The sequence below is a fragment of the Tenebrio molitor genome, chromosome 7 (assembly GCF_963966145.1).
Source record: "Tenebrio molitor chromosome 7, icTenMoli1.1, whole genome shotgun sequence".
In the NCBI taxonomy this organism is placed as follows: domain Eukaryota; kingdom Metazoa; phylum Arthropoda; class Insecta; order Coleoptera; family Tenebrionidae; genus Tenebrio; species Tenebrio molitor.
In genome coordinates this window covers 11,084,350-11,108,108 of record NC_091052.1, presented here as the reverse complement: position 1 = coordinate 11,108,108, position 23,759 = coordinate 11,084,350, and the positions used below count along the sequence as shown (strand labels likewise).

The window sequence follows — 23,759 nt, the reverse complement described above, 5'->3', positions numbered from 1 at the left end:
TTGTGAAAGTGAACTCGATACGGAGTTTTGTTAAAATCACGTACCTGGAGTAATTACACGTACACCCACCCCTTTGATTACACATCCCTAACGAGGCCAATATTAATGTGGTCTAGACGCATGCATTTAAAATGTTTTCGTTTATGTAAAGTATTTGTCATCGAAAAATTATTGCTTTGTTTAGAAAATGAAATAAAGACTGGCGAATTTTGTTTACTACAAATTATCTCTGTTGAACGGCGGACATAATTTATCACATTTCCTGGCGCTATTTCAACAAATTATGCCGTTTGTGAAGCGTAACAACACAACCATTACGAACCGTCATAAACAAATTTTCAAAGGTTTTTGTTCTTTTATTTCCATTTTGTGCAAATAAATTGGAATCGAATTAGTCAGATAATTTGATCGATTGTCGGAGAGACGTTCGTTAAAAAAGATTAGTTATTTCAGTAGTCGTGATGATAATAATAACAAGATTATAATTGGATGGAGTTAAATGGAAGCTTGACCAATCAACTCAATCAAGACCAGAAACAGTCAAATGCAACCTTGTATGTACATGAAGAAGTGTTTTTTTAAATTTATGAAGAATTATTAAATTTAGAATGTCTTGATAATTCTCTGCAGAAAAAATCAAGATATGTAACAACAGCAGTCAAGTAGGAAGTTTATCGTTGTATGTATGAAATGAAGATAACGAAAATGTTCTGTACATGTATGGCAAGTGTCATTACTGATATTTGTTTCGAGCGCTGAATAAGGCTCAGACATGATTTTCAACTTATAAATATTTTATGACAGATGACAGAGGTGGACTTGGTAGGTCTTGGGAGTGTTGGAGGAAAAGTTTTTGATTTGTTTTGAATTCTGGTGCGATTTAAAATTCCGGTCGGATCTTGTAAAAAATTTTGCCGATACAAAATGAGAATATTTGTAATTAGCGAGGTTTGGAATTGTGTAAAAAAAAATTGACATGTCTGAATTGGCTCGAAAAATGTGTTACGTAACTATTGGCTGAGTATGAGTGCGCTTTTCACTTTCTTTGATCGACGATTGCGTTCGGAGTCCGGCAGGAGTATCGCTAATTACCGTTTCTGGTCGATTTGAGTGCTAAATATAGCCGGCGACCTGATGGTGATGGCCACCTAATGTAATCCGTGCAATAATGGAGGCCGGGACCATACCGGTAGGTGCGAAGTCCGGGCCTGGCGCCAAGACGGCGCCAACAGATACCCCGCTTCACGGTCTAGACCGGTTCATTGTAGCGACAGCCCCCGACGGGCTCCGACTTCCCTCGACCGAACCACCAGTCGAGCCATCCTCTCGAGCCTTTAATCAGTTGAAAAGCGGAGGTGATGGAAATATGTTCGAGTCTCCGCTCCTCGTTGTCCGGCGTCCGGTGATCGAGGCTGTCGTGCGATGATCTGTGCGCGCGTGTGGCTAGTGTGAGTGTGGTGCACCTTTTGGACGTCGCCGGCGGTTCACCAGTGGCCCCCAAATGTGGTTACATGTTCATGTTCCGGAGCAGACGGACCAATCTGACTAAACGGCTGTTGAAGGCGCGCAAGAAGCAGGGGGGCAGCGATGGCGATGTGATGGTGCTGCTGAAGGAGCTCCAGGAGAACCAGCTGGGGATGCTGTGCACCGCGGTGGAAAGCCGCGGTCGGGACTTGTCCAACTGCGTGCTTCTGCCTCGCGAACGACAGCCGCACGTGCTGTGTTGCCAGACCTGGCGTTGGCCCGATCTGCTCCAGAGCGGCCAACTTCGAAGGCTCCCCGGGTGTCGCTCGGCCTGCGACCCCGTCTACATCTGCTGCAATCCGTACCATTGGAGCCGCATTTACGAACCCGGTGAGGAAACACACGCAAACAAAACCGAAACGACCTACGTTCCGCAACTTCCTAGGATGTTGCAGGAACGTGCACCTTCTCTTGTTGTTCGGGGTCGATTTGACACAGTTTCGGTTTTATTTTTGTTTTTCCGATGGAGCCGGCTTTAAATTGTTTACAAACTTTCGCGTTTTTCACCACCAACACCGATGACACACTACAACAAGTCGATCGTCACCTTTGCTCATTCCCTTCCAAACTACCGGCATTGATAACATTTTTGCTTGAGTAAATGCATCATAACAAGGTCTCTCTTGGTTAATCGCAACACTCCGGCGGAGGCGGTACATATTGATAGTGGATTCTTGTTGGAAGCTTGATAACAGGCTCGCTCGACTGCTGCACTTCTTCTTTCGATAACTCTCCCATCAAATTTTATTCAATTTCCCAATCTTAACCTCACTTTTCTGCTTAATTAATCACACTGACAGTTGACAAGAATGACACAAGTACAACACACTTGATCAACATTTTTTCTTTTTGTCAGCCAAATTCTTGTAACACAAGAAATGTATTCTTAATTAACCCATTGATTATCTGCGGTTTACAAATATTCAGTTAAACAACAAATTAAAGAACCAGGTCATGAGCTTCATAATGATTACATTTACCTAGTTTAAATTAATGGACAATTATGAGACACGGATCGATGACCAATAAAAAACATTTTTCCACAAATAAAGTTATTTACAATCTACAAAGTCCTCTGAAATTTGCCTCCTTATTTTTCAATAAATTGTTTATTGTAAGGATAAATTGCACGATCATAAATCACTTTCAAAACGAATGGCCGTAATTATCATAAAATTAGAATATTTTTGAACAAATTTTATTAAGCCTTTTGGTCCATTTCCTTGCTATCGCAAATGGTAATATCTATCGCTAGCAAATTTCAAAATATTTAACGTGTCTTTCATCAAAATGTCTAGAGCCCATCATGTAGATATTTTTCACACCAGTTTGCTTGGTTTTTCGTTATTTTTAACCTATCGATTTCCCCCAAAATCAATTAACTTTATTGAACGCTTGTGTTGCAACAAAGAAACAGTTTGTGAAGACACTACTTTCAGTAGTTCATCAGTAAAAGTGCCATGTATTATAGTATGTATACCAGGTGTTCTACCAAAATTGACAACCACTGAATTTCTGAAAAGCGTCAATTAACTTTTTTTTCTCTCCCAACAGCAATAAAACACCAACTCGGTTGTTTGCCTTTTACCAATTTACACACAATTGTGTTTACGTTAACTAAAAATATTGTTTATTAGTTGTTTTTTTTTTTGTTTTATTTATTTACTTTCCTGTTTACTGGATAAAAATCGGGGTTGACTATGTCGAGAATTGCTTATTATGAATTCTGCCAAAAAAACTAGAGTAACAAATATTTCAAAATCTGATGAAATGCATGTAGGTGTAACATTAATTCAATTTTTTTACTTTTGCCAGAATCTGATGTTAGTAGTAGTACCAGTTTTATGTTGGAAAATATCTCATTTATCTTGTTTCTAAAAATTTTGACAAAAAATATTGCTGTCGCTTCTTTTCCACTTTTATCATTATTTCATCTGGTCTCACCCCGCTGGTGTTTTATTTGTATCAAAACACGTGGATGACAAGATTTGATTTAGAAAATGTTATTCGAGTGAAGAATCAGTAAATACGCTTTTTGACGACGAAATTGCGTAACAGGCAGCGATAAGAAGCGACCGTTGAGTAGATAACGGATGTCATCTCTATCGGTCGATAAGTATTTTTTTTAAGAATCAACTTTGTTCTCTATATATAGTGAGATGAGTGTGTTTTGATAGTGTAGCCGGGATTTTGACACTTGAGCGATTTGCGTCTCGGTCCGGCAATAAAATTCGTTAATTACAGCAACAATAACAATTAAATAATCATGAATTATTTACTGTGTAATCAAATATCCATTTAATTTAATCAACGTGTCAATACCGCTCGACTATCACGGTTCGAATCAAAATGTCACCGCTGAAGGCATCTTCACACCGATTTAACGTAAATCTTCCGATGCGAATCGTGCGGGTCCAGAAAACCGTCCAAGAACCGGTGGTTGGTTAACCCTCCATGTCCCGCGTCGATCGTTAATCTTCCCAGATTAACGAAGATTGCGTTAGCGCTAACGTTTTGCGGCGGTCGTTGTGTAACAAGCTTTAAATCACATAAGCGAACGTTAACTCCACGTGTATGCGTAAGAGTGCGTCTTGTTGCGACACGCCAGTATCAACATCAAAATCATCCTTGATGCTGGCTTGTTGACAGTTCAAGATTCCTCGATCGCAGTTAGCGGTCACAGTTGGCTCATCCGGCTGACCAACCCACTGGATTCCAGAGTGACTTCTTGGAACGATGTCCCACACTCTTCCCTAGTTCAGCTCTCTTTGTTTTTTCCCTTTAACGATGCGATTTATATGGGATTTAGCCTCCAGACCGGACCGTTACCGTTCTTCATAATTGGACGTTGATCGGTCGATAGGACCGCCATGGGTGAGTCTTCCACGTTCGCATCAGACCAAAATCTACCGGGTGACACATGTGCGGTATCGCGTTACGGTAAGTGCGATGCTTTACGGTAATCTGTTGCGTGGGAAGAGCGAAGAAGCTCATTCATTCCGTGTAATTTCAAGTGGGAGGTTGCGTATTCTGTTTGCGTACCTGGCGCACACGGGCGCGTGGGTAAAGTGGAGACCGAGGGAAATCGGAAAAGTCGTAGTTAAGATGGCGGCGAAAATTCAACTGGGAAGGTCCGTCGAAATTACGCCGACATTTCGTGTTCTTTTTTGATTCGTGGCAATGAAGCAAACGAGGCTGATTATTAAAGAGAATAACTGCGGCCCACGGAATCTCTCGAAGCCCATAATTATTTTGAAGAAACCGAGTGTGGCATGATTCGGAGGAGCATGTCTGGTCGTATAGGCGGGTGAGCCGCCAGGAGATAGTAATGGCGCCAGGCCCTCGACCAGGTCTAATTCCACGGGTGGTAGTCAACGGATCGTCTGCTTCTTCGAATACCTGTCGTCCATCTCTCTCCCAACCCGTCCGGCCATTAGCGCATCTCCGACGATATCTTAAGTGTTCCGAAAGGAACTTCAAATAATCAGTTGTTTATGGGCCACAGAAGATGCTCTCCTCCAGCGTGGGCTTTTTTTAGGCCGACCGCTGCATACAAATCACAAAGCACTCGTAAAATTCGACCTGCACGCTTCTTTCTCTTCGTTCATTCATCGATGGCGGTCTATTTTTTGGTACGTCTAGTCTTGTTGACTCAGTAACTCGTCTGAAAGCGTAGCCGAATTCCGCAAGACGTCACGGAACCCAAAATGGCGACAACAACCAAACGTCAACGGATCAAAGAAACTGGGCGCCGACAATTTTGACTCGAATTCTTCACTTCGACCACGTGGGAGACTCCGGAAAGTGTGTCACAAGTAACGACGAAAAGCGTGGCGGATTTTTCGTCAAGTCTTCTCGGATCGACCGATTGGAAGACAATCCGATCAAATTAGAAATGACGTGGCGGCTCGACGAAAGAGAAAATCTCGAGACCTCCGTACTTCACTCCAAAAACCGTATTATTTGGAGTGAAACGCTTCAGATCCAGGGCCTACGCTTCGGCGTCCTACGTCCAATTTTGAACCATTACCACCAAAGATAATGAGGAAGAGGTTAGAGATAGCTCATTATCGTCTCGATAAATAGTGAATTTACAATAAATGCAGAGTTGAGATCGGCATTTTCAAAGAATTTCGATAATGTTGCTCTCGCCGCGATAATTTTATTTGTTTAATTATTTAACGACGTCCAACAAACAACATGTAAATATGATCAGATCATATGATTCGAGTCATGTGCAACACGAAATCTTTTTTCTTTCGGCGTTTTTTACCGGCCGGTGTTGATACGTTTCGAAATAAGCGGCAAGGAATTCAGGAAAGTGAACGGAAACTTGACCGTAAATTTCAGAACACAAAGTAACGCAGCCATTAAGAGGAACGCACTCGTTCTGGATGGGAACGTCGTCTACGCAATTGCATCTGTCATTTTACCATTAGACATCAAATTTTTTGTGACAGCTGCTCTGTCGATAACTAGGTGTCACAGTTGACATTTGACACAATGTAACCGGATTAGCATATTCTTTTCGAATGGCAGCGTTACTGCTGTCGGTCGATGAGACAATAGATTTTTTTGTGTGTTTTAGCGCTCGTTCGCTGCGTTTACGGTCTTTTCGGAGACAATATATTTGCCATAAACTGCGTACGTGGCAGAGTCGCATTACCATAATTGCTCTAAATCACAGAACTGCCTTTACCATACTTCCAAGCCTGAGAAATGGCGCTCCCGCAATTTATGAAATCGTTAGCCGAGGAATAAATCCGTCCGGGACCTGGAGATATAAAATTTATGGTTCTCCGAGTAACCAGATAAAATGTGCGTAATTAATTTGCAAGGATCACATTTCCCAAGTTCAAGACGATTTATTTTTGTATATTGACTTTTGATAGTGTTAGGATCAGAGTAATAAAATTTTTATTTCAGGCACTTGCGCGTTTCAAGACTAAATCTTAAATTTAGACATTTCACGCAATTTTGATAAGACTGATTTAAATAAATTTGCAATTTCTCGGACAGATTGGCCAATAATTTAATTTCCTCGCGACGAATAGCATGTACGAGACTTGGGATAATGACCGTAAAAGAATAGAGATAACGTGGTGATAATTCTCGACATTTCTGCATAGCCCGACAAAGGCCGGTCGCTAATGATTGAAAGTCAACGGTTCTAGGAAAATCGCCTGCAAGAAGTCTGGGCAACACGAATTCAAGAAACTTTCATTGGGTTTTGAGCGAAGGACGAATTTCTAACGTTTCTTATCCCACGTATAGAAATTTTATGCGTTTAATGTTTATAGACGATTTTTATGTTAATTCGGTCAGTGATCTAGAAAAGTACACATTTCTCTAGTTCGTTCCTCCTCTTGGTGCGACCGTGCCAAATTTTTTCCCGAATGAACCCCCAAGTGCAGATAGCGCTTGTACATTTTGACGATTACCATCACTTATTTTCACACATTTCAGGGTAGAAGTAACCCAGTTACGCATTTTCCACTGGTTTTGATATTCAAAGCAGTTGTGCAATGTTATCAGAGCTGCTCGTTCAGTGAAAAGTCTCGTAAGCGTATTTTTTATTGAGCTTGAAATTTACCAAGGAGTAATTTTGGGTGTTCTGCACTGTTCGTTCCAGAAGAAATGTGCCTTTGTCGCGTAGCACGCCGACGTAATCGTTTTGAACTTTGCCGGCGTTGAATTAGCGATGTAAGTGTTAATTAAAATGCATAATTATTATAAATTGCTACATTCTCAGCAGCACTAGCCAAGAGACAATTTTTTGTCGCGTCTGGCACTCCCTCAACACCTCATTTCTGGAGAGATAATACAGTCCCATTAATATTAATTACACAATAAAGGTAGTAAGACGCGGCGTAATTACATGAAAACACAATAAATAATATGGCAACTTTGCATTGGCGCCGGTGTATGTAAACATTTATCGCTCCGGGCGCCGCGGTTCAATATTCATTTATTTTTGTGATACTTTAAAATAGTGGCGTTCGTAATACATGACTAACCCATTCTATAAAACACGAGGTTCGTGGGTGTAGATTTTATGTCTACGTCTACGTTATTAAAACGAGATGGTACCGTTATTACGAAGATCGGGTGCTGAATGGGCGACATTGTTCGCGAACATGGCCGTTTTCACATCGGGAACATGCAAAAACGCGTGTGATAAATAGTGTTTCTCGTTTTCACCTTTGTTCCCCTCCAGCGGAGGTAGACAGGCGCCATGGATCGAAATTACCCACACATGTTTCCTGCAAGGCGAACATTTTCCTGTTTGTCCGAGTTCGCAAGACGCTCAACTCGTAAGTTGCATCACCTGATTTTCGACATGCTGAAATTGCTTTCACAATAAATCATCGCGATTCCATTGTCAAAAACTGGAAGCGATAAGTACGGCGGCGCCAGTTGCCTTATCGCGAATTTCGTTTGCGTGCGATCGTCGATTTTGGTATTTCCAATGGAATACCTGAAGACAACCGACGGAAATAAATTCGTGGCGCTGCTGCTTGTCTGGGTATTTTAATATGACATTAAAGGTTTCCTCAAATGTTATGTCTATCTATAACTCTACTTCAAAAATGTGGTACAACCTGCGAACCAACGAATGTGCACTGCACGTGTTGCTCATATGTCGTCATATTTAGTTTGTGATATGTGTACGTTGGAGGGGGCGCTTTCTGCATCACTCAACACGACGGTGCACGCTCTCAGCTTCTTTTGCACCTCGGAAGATTGATAATTGCCATACTTTACTCCAAACAGGAATAATACCACAAAATAAACAAACCGTGTGATGTGCATATCGATTTTGACAACACCAACTATGTAATTTAAATATATTATGTGAGAAAATATGGATACCTACGAAATATGACAGCGACTCGCTAATTTATCTGATTTCGTACCAAACAGCAGCCCAAGAAAATTCCAAACTGTCAAGAATTCAATTCATATTAAGGTCCATACATTTTTTATTTCCCCGTCCGATATAAAACCTCCAAATTCATATTTCTACCTTTCCATTAACATTGATCTACTTAATAATAAATCAGAGGAGCCTTCTAGGGCAAAATCAATTGTTTCTCTCGTACTTCAGATGTTGTTTACATTTAACAACAGTGGAACATGACAAAACAAATTCTATCGAGTACTTATCTCGAAATTGGTGTAAATTTCGCTATGGTTTGAGAAATATAAAACTGCCTCACAGTTCTCATTTTTGACACGTCGTTACCATTAAAACATTGTAAACCAACAATCCTTGGCCAGAGTAATTCGAAGAAGTTCTGCTTACAACATTAAACAACGCGACAATGTTAGTCTGGCCGGGATACTTCACCAATATTTGACCTCTGTACTTTGTAAGTTTTGTGAACTGAGAACCGTTTTCACAAAAACATGTAAACAGGATCGATATCACGTTCGTGGAATTGCACAAACTGCTTCACTTTTAAATTTAAGTATCAGGTCCAAGAAATTCTCTTTCGGATCACGCCACCACTTTAATCCTCAAATGTCAAAAATGACAGTTGATTTGTCACCCAAGCTAGTGTAATGTTTAAAAGTAACGATTATTCAATACTTATATTAATTTTTTTATTTCAGATACACCGCCCCCTCCGTATTCAAGATGTGCTATGGATAAGTTAAAACCTGAAGGTGAGTCATATTTTCTGTGTACATTTTTGATTCGATTAGATAACAATCGGTGTAAGTCTAGTCCAAATATTTTGGTTCGCCTTGTATATCTGCAAATTTGTTCAAGTCACTTAAGATCGATTGTTTTGATGTTAGCTGCCCCGAAATGGTACACAACACTTAACTATTGTTTCTTGTTTAAAGTTTGTAACTGATACCGCACCGTTAAAGAATAGAATCGAAAACAAACAAGTCCAAGCTGAAAAAATCGAACCGCCGAAATTCCATCACCTTCACTTTATTCTTTCGACACTCTTACATTGCATTGTTTTTTTGTAACATACTGACACTTTCCGGTACAGTGTATTGTGATCTTTAAGTTTTTAGCAGGTGTGTGACATACATATGTTACGTTATGTGTAGGCGTTCATTCTTGATTCAAGGAAATTTATTTATAATTTTCCATCCGCATGTTGTTCAACACCGGCTCAGTCCGATCAAATCCTAACTTCTCATATTTTAGTGGTCCAAGAATTTGTTATCTAAAGTCGTCTCAGCCGGACACGATTTCGATAAATCGTAAGACGCCAGTCTCGAATTTTGTCCAGCTGGTCGTGGTGTATTTATTCCCAAAGAATCAAAGCAAATAGTGGTCGTGTTAATTTTTAAAACTGGTAGTTGACTGGTAATTAAGTTTTTCTCACAACGTCCCCGCAAACGTTATGTCCACATTACAAAAACGTCGAACCATTGAAACTTGAGCAGCGACGACATCTGACCGACCTTGATGGTCAAGTTAACATGTCTACATCGTATTGCCTAGCAATTTAATGCGTTTTATTTAACCACACATGAGTTATTATGGTCAACATTCCCATGGACCAGTCCCTGCAAAAATAGTCGAAGATGAAAACCACCAGCCCGACGGAGCGCGCTATTAATAATAGTTTAGTCTATGACAGGTTATCTGTTTTATTTAAATTGTGATGTGGCGAACTTGTCGGAGAAAATCGAATAATTGGGGATTTTATTTCGGCCGTGGAAGTCGGTTTAACCGCCACGAGGATACGGGTGGTTATTTATTCGAGGAAAAGAATCTGTTGACTGTTATGTTGGCGGTGAGTTTCTTTTATTTGCCTGTTTTCCAACCCCAACATCATTTGAATGGTGTTTTTCTTTGATAGTATTTTATCGTCGCTACGCCTCAGATTCTTCGGCCACTTGTTGCACGCCCTGAGAAAATAAATGATATTGGTCCCGGACAGTGCGGGCAACAAGTCAATGCCTCTGCTTTACACCAACAGTGTCGTCGCTTCTTATTTTATCGCCAATTAAAACGATGTTGTGTTTGTTATGGCCCTTTCAATCCGAGCTCCGATGGAAATACCTACCGGGGTCTGACAATTACTTTTATTGTTTGGATTATGTGTATGACACCCTTTATGGTATGGTTACAAGGCCGATCGGTGCCAGTTTCTTCCTTAACAGAGTGCGGTTTATCTCGCGAGATACAGCCTCTGAAATTGTTTCCTGGCGCCCGCAATCAAGATTACCATGACACTCGATTGCTCTTTATCTCCTGTCTGGGTTGAATAGAAAAATTTGTATTTGTACCCCGTAGCCCCGTTCCCAGAACTACTTAACAATACAAGAAACACACCAACTACCGTCTGCGTTAACAAACTTCATCAATTGTTTTCTCTTCCACTGTTTATCTTGGTTTAATTGTATTCGAGGACCGTCTGTGTGTACAGCTGGGGCTGCGGCGGTCCGTTCTCCACTCGGAGTTTTTCTTCGGGTTTGTGGACGGTGCTTTTAAAAAACCGATTAGTTGAATACAAATAGGTGGCATCAAACATTGTCACTTTGTTCGTCAACATCAAAATCTCCAATGAAAAATCGCTTCATAAATCACCAGCACGTCCCATTAGAGTTGAGCATTTTTCGGCAGTTCTCGGAATTCTTTTGTACTTTACAACCTATTGTTTCACAGTTGTCACTCTTGATTGCCAACAGAATTCTTGGTAAACGACGCACTAAATTAGCCGCCGACATCATTCGGGAACATTTTGACGCGGGGACGGCTATTCCCACAGCGATCCCTGAAAATGTCATGACTACTTGACTAGCTTCAGAGTGTCGTCGATAACGGCAGAAGTGCGACACTTCCAGATTTTATACGCCACGTTTAGTAGTGTCTCCGATGAGTAATGGGTTTAGCCCTCTCTTTTCGAATTCATTGAAGGGAGAGTGGAGCCGCAATGGCCCGGCAACTGGCGACAGAATGTGGCGCCTCACGCAGAAGGGGGCTACAACTGGCTTGATCCCCCCACCTGATGTCTCGACAAGATGCGACAAAAGAGCAGACTTCTGTTATTATACTGATAAATAGCATTATTATTCATCGGGGGTTTGAAAGACGAGTATCTCTAACCTGGACTCCAATCCCTCGGTGTTCCTAAATAAATGAGTTGTTTTGCTCAAAATTATCCCATTTAACATTGCAACAAAAAATAATTGAAAAATAAAATTGTGACTAACAGTTTGCAAATTTGAGATCAATTTAGTGGAATTTGTTCGTCACGTTGGCGACAATGAACCCAAACTGGTTGTCACTTGCTGTCAAATTAAAATTTAAAATTGTGTAACGGATGCACGTTAAAGCGTATGAATAACAATCGCTCCGAAATTGAGTGATCACGAGGTAAGATGTGCCGAAGTGTCCCTTAAAAATGTGGCGTATTTTCGTCCGCTTCGCAAGATAATGGTCATTTCGACAGTTGCTGTTAAGAGGTTAGAAGTCGGGAGGCCGTTTCTCAAGTTTAATGTGCGGTTTGCTTTTAGCGCGATTTGTTGGAATTGCTCAAAGAGATAACCCGGAAAAGCGGGGCGACCGAACGAAATAAAAGAGGGCAAACATTATAAAACACTCTCGAAGAGTCGAATGAAACGTCAAAGCTTAATTCGGTCTTGCAAATGGGCAAAACAACAAAAACGTGTTAAAAAACCAGACACCGACAAAATACCAGCAGCGGTAGTTTGCTCTCCAAGAATAGCAAGGCGCCGGTTTATTTAACTTTCCACTTTAGAAAGGTCAGACGTCCTGCACGCTGGCGCTAACCAAATTCCGAATAAATACCCGAACACACGTAAATAACATGACGAGTAGGTGTTGATAATGCCTTTTTCGTACATAATTAGTAGTTAAAATGTAGCCGACGTGAAACTTCATCATTACATTTTACTATTTCCCAATCGTGTGTGGGGGGGCTACGAAAAACCCATTATCTTTTGGGCTTTGATTCATAAAAAATTGTGTTTTCGTTGTGTTCAAAAAAAGATGAAATTGTGCCGTCCGACTCGGACGTTTATTAATCTTTCAGCGTTTAGATCACAGTAGCCTTGGACGTGTTAATGCTGTTTTTTTTGCGTAAATAATTCTGTTCTGTTGGTAACCGTGGCACCAGACTCAGCCACTTGATTTGCAGTCCTTTTGACGTACATATTTCGAAAAAATTTCGTAAATCCTAACGTGAAAGAGTTCCCGCCGGTCCCACGTCGATGCTGCAATCGTCTTTCGTGGATTGCGTACACGTGTTGAACTAAGCCGGCGCCCGTCAAGGTCAACTTGATTTAAAACCGCTCAAAATCCTAAGCCCACTTGATAAATTTGGCAGAGGATTTTGTTTTTGTTTTACTTTTTATTATGTACCGAGCGCAATAATTCACATTCTTAGGAAGCGTGAATCGACCAATAATTACTGTTTACATCGACCGTACCCCGTTCTTTATCAGTTTTTTTTCTAACTCCACCTTCGTCATCAAATCCAACCGTAACCGTGTCATGTCTTTGCTTGTGTCAACGTTGCGACAATATCACAACTGGCAGTTATCACGGTGGCTTCAAAATTTTACGACGCCCATTGACATTTGTGGCTTGTAGCCCATATAAACGTCATCACCTCCGGTAGGGTGGAACCATAAATACAAGTTTTTCAATCAGCTCTTCAGACAATTCTCATCAGTCAACCGTGTGTGTCCTCCACAGGTCACAGCGTTCTTGTCGATCTAATAACATGCAGATGGAATACATAATTAAACGATTAAAATTTTTTGAACGTGTAATTATTGAATGCAACTTTATTTTTAGATCGAGCACCAAGTGAAGGCACTCCTCTTCGCCAGTTTCCCGGATCCCTAACGACAAATGGAGATGGTATGTAGAAAATTCAGATACATAGTTTTTAAAATGCGGAAAGCTGTTTTTGATATCAGTTTATTACAAGAAAACTTATATTCATATGCTGCGGTAGGTGATTGCATATGACATCATAATACCTCTCTCTGGCGGGCCCCATTCAAGGTGACCAAGAACCGTGGGTCCCCCATACACTTGCTGCCCTCAGGGCGTCCGTCTTAGGGCGTGGAGTCTTCGTCGTTCATATCCACACACAAAATTATTTATATCGATTGACGAACGCAGTCCGTTGGACGTTTCCTATTAACCTTTCAATATTAATACCGTCTGTGAAAATACAGTTTGTCACAGCAATAGGCTGTGGCTTACGGAAATCATGTCTGAACCTAGTTCAGAGTAGCCGTCCCACTACGTCAGATATGACAGTTACGACACGACCAGAGTGCAACGCACGCTTCTATTCATTTTTTTTATCACACACAAATTCGTACCAACCTGGAGTGATAAACCTTGACTTTGTCGCTCAAAGTATTACGTGATCTCCGATCTGTGATTGTCGTTGATAACTTTTTTTAAATATGTTTTATAAATGACTAAAAATCAAGGGCAAGTTGCTGTCTGTTGTTCCATCAGGCGTCTCCGTTTCGCTCTTGTTGCAAACCGGAGCAAGGGAACAGTTTCCGGAATGGCATCGGTAATTAAGAGTGTCATCTATTGTACAGATGTCGCTTTATCTAGGTGCGAACCGTCACAGCCGAGACAGGACCGTACCCGCCCGACTGTCCCGTTATCGCCAAAACGTAAGTTGGGTCGTCAACTGGTCGGAAGAGAAAAATAATTTACAGGCGAGGTACCGCAACTGGCTTCCCCTTTCCGATTAAGAGCGTGAAACCTCTATTTATGCAGCATTTGTTGCATCCGGAAGTGTGCATTGTGTCCTCGGCATCTGGCCTCAGTGTGGCGGTCTCTCTTCGTCTTCGCTTTGACAATGAAGCCATCCTTGTTACACCTGGCGCCTCTCGACTGGCTCACCACGACATCGTCGAGTTAACCCGTCACGGTTGGCGGCGCTCATGCCGTCAAATATCGATTGTAATATGCCGTTGTTGCAGTTCACCCATCGCGCTATCAGATCTATAAATTCTTTCGAGAATTCGGTCAGCACAAGAGAAACAATTCCTCGGCGGAGACTTGTGCGTTGTGTCATTTTTGACGTAGACAACGGCGGCGGGAGCTAGCACGGACGTGACTTTGTGTTACCCCAGTTTCGTCGTGTGCGTCGCCGGCCTAATTGCGCTGTCGCGACACTGTTATTTTCGTAAATTCGTCGGTTTGACGTAATTCCGCATTATCTGAAATTTTTGTTGTGGCCGTCACGAGGCCGCCGGCTCAGATTACACACTTCAGAGGTGATCTCGACTACGTTAGATAAGCGATTAAAAATAATCTAAATGGAGAAAGGCGCCCGGCGCCTTACTGCATTCACGGGGAGCTTATCGCGGCCGCGGAAGGCCAGAGAAGGCCGTAGGAAGGACATGTGACAACATCGCGCTCGGCGCACCTTAACTTAGGTTCGACTCGCCCACGTCGGCATACGTAATCTAGCATCGTTTCGTGTTGCATGTGGACGAAATGCAGTCGGAGTTTGCACGTTCCCCATGCAACATGCTCGCTCATCATCCGAAATCGATTTTCGTTGCAGTTTAATCGAAATCGCTCGCCGTCGTACCTGCCTGACCCCGATCATGTCGCCGCTTAATACACACAATTGTCATAACCTCAAAAGCTATCGGCCGAACGGGTTCACCAAACTCTAATCTGAAAATTTAATGCGGAGGATTGTTTTCGGCAAACAAGACCGACATTCGAAACGTCACCGTGTTCGAAATTTCGACGAGAAACGTCAGCGATCGTTGCTGCCAACCTAAATCGGACGATCTGTCAAACGACGATTTAATTCCTCGATGAATAATGAAATCACAAAGGGTCATCCTGTGTCACCGAAATAGGGCGAAGCCAGAATACGAACGATATTCACTCGCAGACGCTTCAGGTCATTGTACTAAAATAGTCAATGGAGGAGCTGGTCAATTCAACGCGTAGGGTTGGGCGTGCGTTTGACACTCGCAACTATCGACAGTACGGAGTGTGTTTGATCCCAAAACATCAACGATTCGCATGTGCCGGTTGTTTTATTTTTGCAAAATGGCCGAGGAATAATCAAGAGTGGTAAAATACGGCTCGTATTGATAATGACGCGGCCACCCGGCATCAAAATTTCAACAGGAGGAGGATTTCATCGTCGTTCTCTGTTCATTGAGGACAGGTGTTCTGGCGGCCGGATCGGTTTAGTATAGCATCACTGGCGCCCGCCATCAGACGTGCATTTCGCTTGATAATGCCCGGCACCGGCGACAAACACCATTAAGGCGCCCCCCCATCGTCCTTTCCATTATTTCCATACAAAAGGTTTCTTAATGTCAAACCACGATCGGTGCCGATAAATACGTGGTACTTGGGACGTGGTCGGACGACAATTTCGTACGACCAGATCGGCAATAACAATTCGGCACATGTACCGATATAAAATTAAACAAACAAGTATGGCGACGAAGCGCCGGCGCCACTACTTTTTCCAAAGACAATACGTTCGGTAAATGTTTATTTTTAAACGTACATGCCAACAGAGGCCACGAGTTTACATATCTATTTCGGCGCCTTTGTGTTTATCAAACGTGTCGTCTTCGCCACGTTTGGAGGATTTTCATGGGAAGTGTCGGTCACGCCGGAAATAACCCCGATCGATTCGCCGCGGGCCGGAATTAGCAAAAAGAATAGGGAAAAAAAATGTTATTTAGGGGGTCAGGTGACGTTGCCAGTCTCGTGCGTCCCGATCTTTACTCAACCTGTCATATTTGACAGTTGTCGTCTGCCGTAAAGCAGAGACGTGACTTTGAAAAGTCATTACCAGAAGTGAAGTATTGATGATCGCTTATCAATCAAACGTTATTGATCATTCCAGAATGCGGATCACCGGTCTCGATAGTGGAGAAAATAAAAACAACACGATTAAACTTTATCTTGATTGTTCATTATCAGATGAAACCAACGTTGAAATTATTTTATAGAACGGTGGTTATTTTAATTTATGGTCCTTATTCGCTAACCAGGACAGGAGTGATGACCGTTGCGGTGTCGAGACGTCGAGCGGCACCTTGGGTGTTCATAAATCGTCGTCGACAATTTTGAAACGGCGTTTTCCTCCTATTACCACAGCGGACCTCCACGTGTCTGAATTGGCAAGGTACATTATGATTACTACACGGCATAATGTCATCATTTTTAATTCATGTGGCACGGTGGCAATCCTTAGTGACGGGTGCCGGCGCCAGTGTTGTGACTGGCCATATCGCAATGACCTAACGGCTAAATTTATCCACGACTAGCGCAAATTCACGTACGTTATTTACAAACCCAAAATACAATTTAATTTTTATTTAACCTTCCTCCCGAGACATCCTCCCCGACGTCTGTCGAACTTTCGCACAAACACGGAATGTTTTTCGTACAGATTTGAAAGCGCCAATCGCCACACGCTCAAAACAAAATCAATTTCGACTCGGGGTTAAGTCATCGATAAACAGCCATAAAGATGATGGAGATTAATGGTCAGGTCACAATCTGTAACGTCTTATCTCGGGTTTGCACGGAGGAGTACGAACCATAAACACTGTTGTATATTTATAAAGTCTTATCAGCGTTAAACGTAATAATACAAGAACGATTACTTCTCGAGACCATATTTGTTTTGTATTTTATAATCCCAGTATAAATTAATAATGCTTATACTCAAATGAAAAAACAGAAAACAGAATCAGCAGCCTACACTCAACCGAGAATTTTTCAAAAGAGCGAAAAACCGCTGCATAGAAAAGAAAAGCTATCCAAAGCAATGAAAGAAAATTCATTTGGAAAATTCCCCCTGGTCTTGCAATTGTCATTTGCAACTGGATCAAGCTCGGACGTACCGCAGAAGTGTTGATATTTTTTGCTAGCCGACAAACTACGTAATTTTATTTTTCCCTTCGAGCAAGTTTGCCTCGTGTCAACACGACTCTGGTGTACTCCTCCACTCTTGACCTACCTCAAATCGGCACCGTGTGCACCACACTATAAATCTCGTCGGAAGAAAGTCGCTGCATTGTCAACTCCTGGTCTAATTAGTACTATGTACTTATTAGTGGTTTGTAAAGTAGACAATTGGCTTGTACGGCTCCGGTGTCGTCCACCCATTCTTGAATCGACTGGATGGAGGATGGGTGTGTGCGAGTGTCGGATATCTATTTGTTGTTTGTTGTAGTGGAGTTGTGCATTGCGATAGGAGATGTGTGGTCGCACGGATAAAAATAGATGTTACGAGTTCGATGCTGGCGCCAAGATTACGGCCAATCGTGGCGGTTACGTCACACACTCGAAATGTTGCAGCGAGGTTATGTTTTAGACGAGGTGAAACCCTGCGACGGTCCTCTCACCCTCGACGAGGAAGTCGCGACATGACGGAATGCACGCGGTAGGGCACGGCTCCCGACCCGAGCTGAGTCCGTCTGTTTGTTTATGGTCTTCGGCCTTGGAAATGTCGCGACTTGTGTCATTGGAGGCCAGCTTGGAGGATCTGAAGTTTTGGTTTCTTCGAGAGATGTCGAGCGGTGGCTCGCAAAAGAGCAATGAAATTTAAAGATTTCAAGGAAGCATTTCAAATTGTGGTTCTGCGAATTGGCACGACTCTGCCAAATTAGTTCAGACTGGAATAGAATAAATGCCGGTTAAGTGTTGTCGCTTTGTGGGGTATAATTATGAAAAAATAAGTTCATTGGGTTGGTTTGTTGACCCTGGAGATGCCTCCTCCTACGAGGGCCGCGACGGAATCAAACCTCACGTTCACATCGCTCCCCCGTTTCGTTCGTTTTGTATTATTCTAAAATTCACAGAGCAGGTATGAGGTATGTACGTTTCACGCGAAGAAAATTGTTAAGTATGCACGAACCACCGGAATACATAAATCACAATATGATAAAACGACCTGAACATACATCAAAGGACGTTTTTGTCTGTAATTTGAATGCGAATTCATTATAAAATCTAACCGATCCGCACGCATTCGTTTTTCACGACCATTACCGGTTCAGAAATGTCTGGTTTTTCTCAATTTTATCATAAATAATCGTACATTTTTGTCCGTGGCTTCGTGTAGAACGAAGATGGAGTGTGACGTATTTTAACAAATTGCACTTAATGGTCTATAAAGCGACAACTTTCCTGTCATTCTGGTAAAGTATCTCCCGACAAAGTTTGTTTTATTACGGTTGTTCCCGAAGAAGATCGATGGTTATCAGGTTTTTAGATGCAGCGTGCAACAGGTGGCCAAAAGCACGCGGAAGATGTGCCGAGATCGAGGCCGAGATGCACCACCAATCATCGTCGATGGCCACAGAAGAAACGGCAAAAATTTGGAAAGAAATAAGAATCGCAAGATTGAGGTTAGGGTTATGAACAAAGAGGTGACGCCACAAATGTCAAATGTGTGACAGTTACATCGATTGTAGAATTCGATGTATGGTTCGTCGTGGGTGCACAAAGAAATGCGCGGATACGTAGAGACTCGTGTTAAAATTATCGTCGGCGTTACTTTGTTGTCCGAAAATAGTCGGATCAAAAGACTTCTAACTGACCACAGACTTGGTATTTTATATTCGCTTCAATCGCGTCCACCCACACTGGATTTATTCGGTCGCGACAATTAACCGTCGGTATCGGGAGGGAAATCGGTGCGATCGATGGCACAACGCCACAAGGATCGGTTTAATAATCTTGCGGCGCTTAATTTTTTGAGCGACCGCCAGGAACGAAGAGGAATCCGCATTGTATGGACAAACACGGTAGCGCACCGTTTCCAGTGCTTGTATTTCACTCTGTTATGTGCCAATCAATCGACAACGTAGCGCCGACTTCATTACAGACGCATAAACCGCGATGGCGCCAACCAGACGGTATCAAACTATGAAAATTGAAGCCGCTCTAAATGTGGGTCATTCATCGCTTTGTCTTTTATGGCGTATTGTTTCCAGACAACGGCGCGCACATAACTGGAATTCGGCCCGGTTGTCGAATCGCCAAAATCCAGAAATTCGACGTAACCCTCGGGCGCGATATCGATGTCTCTGGAACATCGAGATTTGCTCGTTCCGCGAGCGCCGTTTTTGATCGTTGGCAAATGCAAAATCAATATCGAACGGAAAGTTATTATTACTCCTTCGATCAATTGCGATAAGAGCCTTCGGGCTGACAGGCTGCACATGCAAAAACTTTTCTAATAACACGAGTCACGAGAGAAAAATCCAGAGTTGACAGTTTCGAACTGGATAGTTGTGTCAGGGCTCGTGAAGTTGATGTCATCGTGAAGTCCGCAATGATGGGCAGTTGATGCGTTGGTAGTCCATATTGTTCGAGTTGTAAAATGCCTACCACGTTATTTTCCCGGAGTCTTCAACTAGAGATGTTGGAATAATCTAAAAAGGCATCGACCTCTGGATATGTACGGCTGTTTTCGTAATTCTTTACCGCGAGGTTCAAGCGAATGCGCATTTAACTGTTTGCTTTACCTATCTTGTAATAAATTGTTAATTATTAACCGTATATTCCAGTTTTTAAATCCGACCATGTCCGGCAATTATTCCTCGAGTTTATCAAAACGTATACTCACCACTCTCCATGTACGGCGAGCGGCAATTATACATTATAATTGAAAAATATCGACTAGCAGCATTCCAGCGACCACCATTTTTAACCCCCGGTCTCGTCTAATGAGCTTTATGGGAAGATAACATGTGTAATGAGCTATTTAAGTGTAGCAAACTGTAACTCTCCGTTTCGCGAATGCCATACCCGTGTAAGGATGCAACCGACATCGGTAAAAATCCGTCGTGGGAAATTGCATCGGCTCATTTTCATCATGTTGCGTTAGATTCTTGCATGTCTGACGGCATTTTTTCCGCCACAATTGACGCTAATAACGATCGAGAATTCGCTTTTACGCAAGACGCGGAAAAACAACGTAAGGCGAAGATTTGCGAAGCGCCGTCTGAGCTAGATTCGGATGGGAAAAGTGACAGGAGCACGCTTCGATTCCGCATCGCGAGGCGTTATTGTTCTGTTGCAATTTCGCAGCAAGCGAGTTCGTTATTCGAAGATCGCGTACTGGGGCGACGCGTGGGGTGGGGGGACAGGTGTCTTTGATCGATCAACATGCACCTCGCGGCGCCGGCAGATGGACGCTTGGCGCCACGTCAGTGACGTCACTGTCGTTGTTGATGTTACAGTCAGCGCACCTGTCAATGCCACGCACATTAGCTTATCGCGAAGTTTTGACTTTTACTATGCTAAAGCGCAAGGTTTTATTATTATTAACGAAAGTGCGAGCGACGAGCAACAGGCGAGCGAAAATAAAAAGGGATTTTCCGACGCCCCAATTCTGCGGTGTTTTTTCCGCGACCCGTGAAGTTTTTTCTCGGATTCGAAATGGAAAGTTCTATCGAAAGATATTCCGTTGCCAAGGGGTCAGATTCTATTTGGGACGGACTGAAGATTTTCTGGCGTCAATAGTGGTGACACAAGAAATCGTAATTAATTAAGTGGCGGCTGATTTCGACACCGGTGGTACCACCCGTCAAAAATTGACAGTTGGTACCCTTGACAAAACGATTGCATTTTTTCAATTTGATAAAATTGCTTTGTTTACAGTACATCGCGTTGTACTGTTAGGTGGCACATAAACTGATCGAAAAAAGTTAGGGATATTGCTGAATATTAAAGTTAACTTTATTAAAATGCATCAGTAAGTTTTTTTAAGGAGAATTATTGAAATGGTTTTTTAATAAACGTTTTCACACACATAATGAGTTTTGACTTTTTCTTAATATGTTCTTGTGATACGTTATAAAATATCAATATCACTAACTTTTTCGATCAGTTTATTTTCTTTAAGCTTTTTTCTGTCATAAATAATCTCTTTTAATTGAACTTTTAAGATCTCACTTTATCGCAAAATCTACCTTCCGTATATCGATATCTATGGGTAAATAAAAGTCGGGTCATGATTATTGTGGTTTTTATTTATTGTCGATTCATAATCGCTTGTTACATATGCATTCATTTTTATTTTATGTTTGTTGCAGATTCCTTTCGTAACCCCTCGGAATGGTGCAAACTAGCTTACTGGGAGTTGACCCAACGAGTGGGTCCTTTATATCCCGTAGAAGATCCGGCTGTGAATGTTTTTGGTGACGCACCCTATTGCGATGGTGTATCGTTAGAAACATTAGCTCAACTAAATAGCAATGCTCCAGATTCAGTCCGACATGCGAGGTGTAAAATCGGTTTAGGTGGGTACATAATATAGTCCGTTCGCTGGAGAAGTAGACTCGTCACGAGGTGGCGCTACTTGGTGTGGATGTGTTTGTTGATTTGACAGTTAAGATTGTTGTTTTTGCAGGTGTTACACTATCCCACGAGGGCGGCTCCGTTTGGGTGTACAACCGCTCCGACAATCCAATCTTTGTAAATTCCGTAACTCTGGATGCTGATTCTCCCCTACCTACTCGAGTACCTGCCGAGCAATGCCTCTGCGTCTATGACCCGAAGAAGGCGGCTCACCGAACCTGCGGCTGCGATTTCACGACCCCGTACGGCCCCGTAGATCCCAATTCCATTAGGATCAGCTTCGCGAAGGGCTGGGGCCCCGACTACAGAAGACAGGAGATAACGTCCTGTCCGTGTTGGTTAGAAATACTGTTGGCCCCGTGCAGGTGATCGAAAGACTCGATTTCCGACAAGTGTACAAAAGTGGAACTAAATTGTGATCCAGTCGACTTCCGTCGTCGCTACTTTGGTACTGAGAAGGCTGAATTTTTAATAAAGGAGCGGTGCTGTGGTGTTTCCGTCCTATTCTTAATTTTTCTAAAATGAGAAATTCCTGCCTTAGTCAGCGTTAAGATGGGAGTTTGCGCAATAGGTGATGCCTGGCCACAGGGTAAAATGGAAGCCAAGTATGTGCGGTTATAATTATATCCAACTACCTTAACGAAACTATGGACTTTAACAAATTTACACGATACGGAGGAATTCATATTGAAGATATTTTTATACGGTTTTCTGTTTGCTATTTACTTCTTGTTTTGTGAATGTATCGTGCGACCAAAAGAATCTGTCGGACGTAAATTCCCGATCTTTTTTTGATCGCACGGTATAGACAGGAAATGAAATAAAAGCGTTAGGTGCTATAGTATGCGTTAATATTGAGAGGGACAAATTCATTACACTGCGATTTTATAGACAGTTTTCTTTGTACGTGGGGCCTTCTCAGTGTTAGAGGCGTTATAGACCAAGATAAAAATTGTATTAAAACTATGAAAATTATGTGAGAGTAGAAGTACTGATGTGACGTAAGTTAGATATTTATCAGAAAAGGCCTTATATCATCGTTCCGACGATGCGCATTATTAAGGTAACATTTAAATTTTAATTTATTGGGGCTTGTGAGGCTTCGAGTAGAACGAGACTTGAAGGTTTAAAAGCCTCAAGTAGTGGGGGACCATACGTAAACTAATAATTTTCAGGTTTAATGATAATTAAAAGCATTTTTATTTTTGTATATGGTCGAGTGTTTTCCAGTCCATTTTGTTCGATTATTTCGTGTAAACAGTTCTCATCCTTTGCTTTTCTGTACTTATTTTATTGATTGTGAATGCAATTGGTAATAATTAGTATTGCATTTTGTCCCGCTCTTTTTAATATGTATATTTTGTATTAACCAGAAAGGGTCTTCATTTGATTGATTGATTGTCTTTATGGAAAACTTACTAGTCATTAAAAAACGGAATTTCGCGCTAGAAATGTAGGTCCATGCCTGTTCATAATGTATAATATGTTCGAAATTGTAAAATAAAAATGTATATGTTCAGAATTTATATAAAGTGTTTAAAATTTGTAAAAGATAGCAGTGCCTTCATAGCAATCATATTATGAAATCTACATAAGTACTGTACTTTCTGCGTTACGTAGGAAATATTCATTGGTTTATTTATTTATTAAATTTTTAAATTATACATTTTTGTATATTAAAATAAATTTATTTATAAAATTGCTAAGCGTTGTTTTATTTTCATTCGCTTTCAACGCGAAGAAATCAATAGATTTTCTTTACCTCAATCCTTTGCATTTAAACTGACTCCTTTAATAAACCATAATTTTTCATTTTATCCAGTTTTTATCCCATTCACTAAATTTTTTTTACAGGCACCAAGCCAGTCGAGTGTAGCATCATTGAAATACG

The 23,759-nt window shown here is 41.8% G+C and overlaps 1 protein-coding gene across 1 annotated transcript; it reads left to right on the top strand.

Moving 5' to 3' along the window:
• The first annotated feature begins 1,273 nt into the window (after positions 1–1,273).
• Dad (Daughters against dpp) lies at positions 1,274–23,574 on the top strand. Its single transcript, XM_069052728.1, has 5 exons — positions 1,274–1,854; positions 9,142–9,195; positions 13,325–13,390; positions 21,604–21,810; positions 21,921–23,574. The coding sequence occupies exons 1-5, from the start codon at positions 1,512–1,514 to the stop codon at positions 22,235–22,237; spliced, it is 987 nt and encodes a 328-aa protein (XP_068908829.1). The 5' UTR covers positions 1,274–1,511; the 3' UTR covers positions 22,238–23,574.
• Positions 23,575–23,759: the final 185 nt, after the last annotated feature.

What these genes read in the sequence shown, in the direction of transcription:
- Dad (XM_069052728.1), top strand. Translation starts at nt 1,512, where the DNA reads ATGTTCATGTTCCGGAGCAGACGGACCAATCTGACTAAACGGCTGTTG. An exon ending in GAGCCGCATTTACGAACCCG is followed by an intron (nt 1,855 to 9,141) that starts GTGAGGAAACAC and finishes TTTTTATTTCAG; the next exon opens with ATACACCGCCCCCTCCGTAT. An exon ending in GGATAAGTTAAAACCTGAAG is followed by an intron (nt 9,196 to 13,324) that starts GTGAGTCATATT and finishes CTTTATTTTTAG; the next exon opens with ATCGAGCACCAAGTGAAGGC.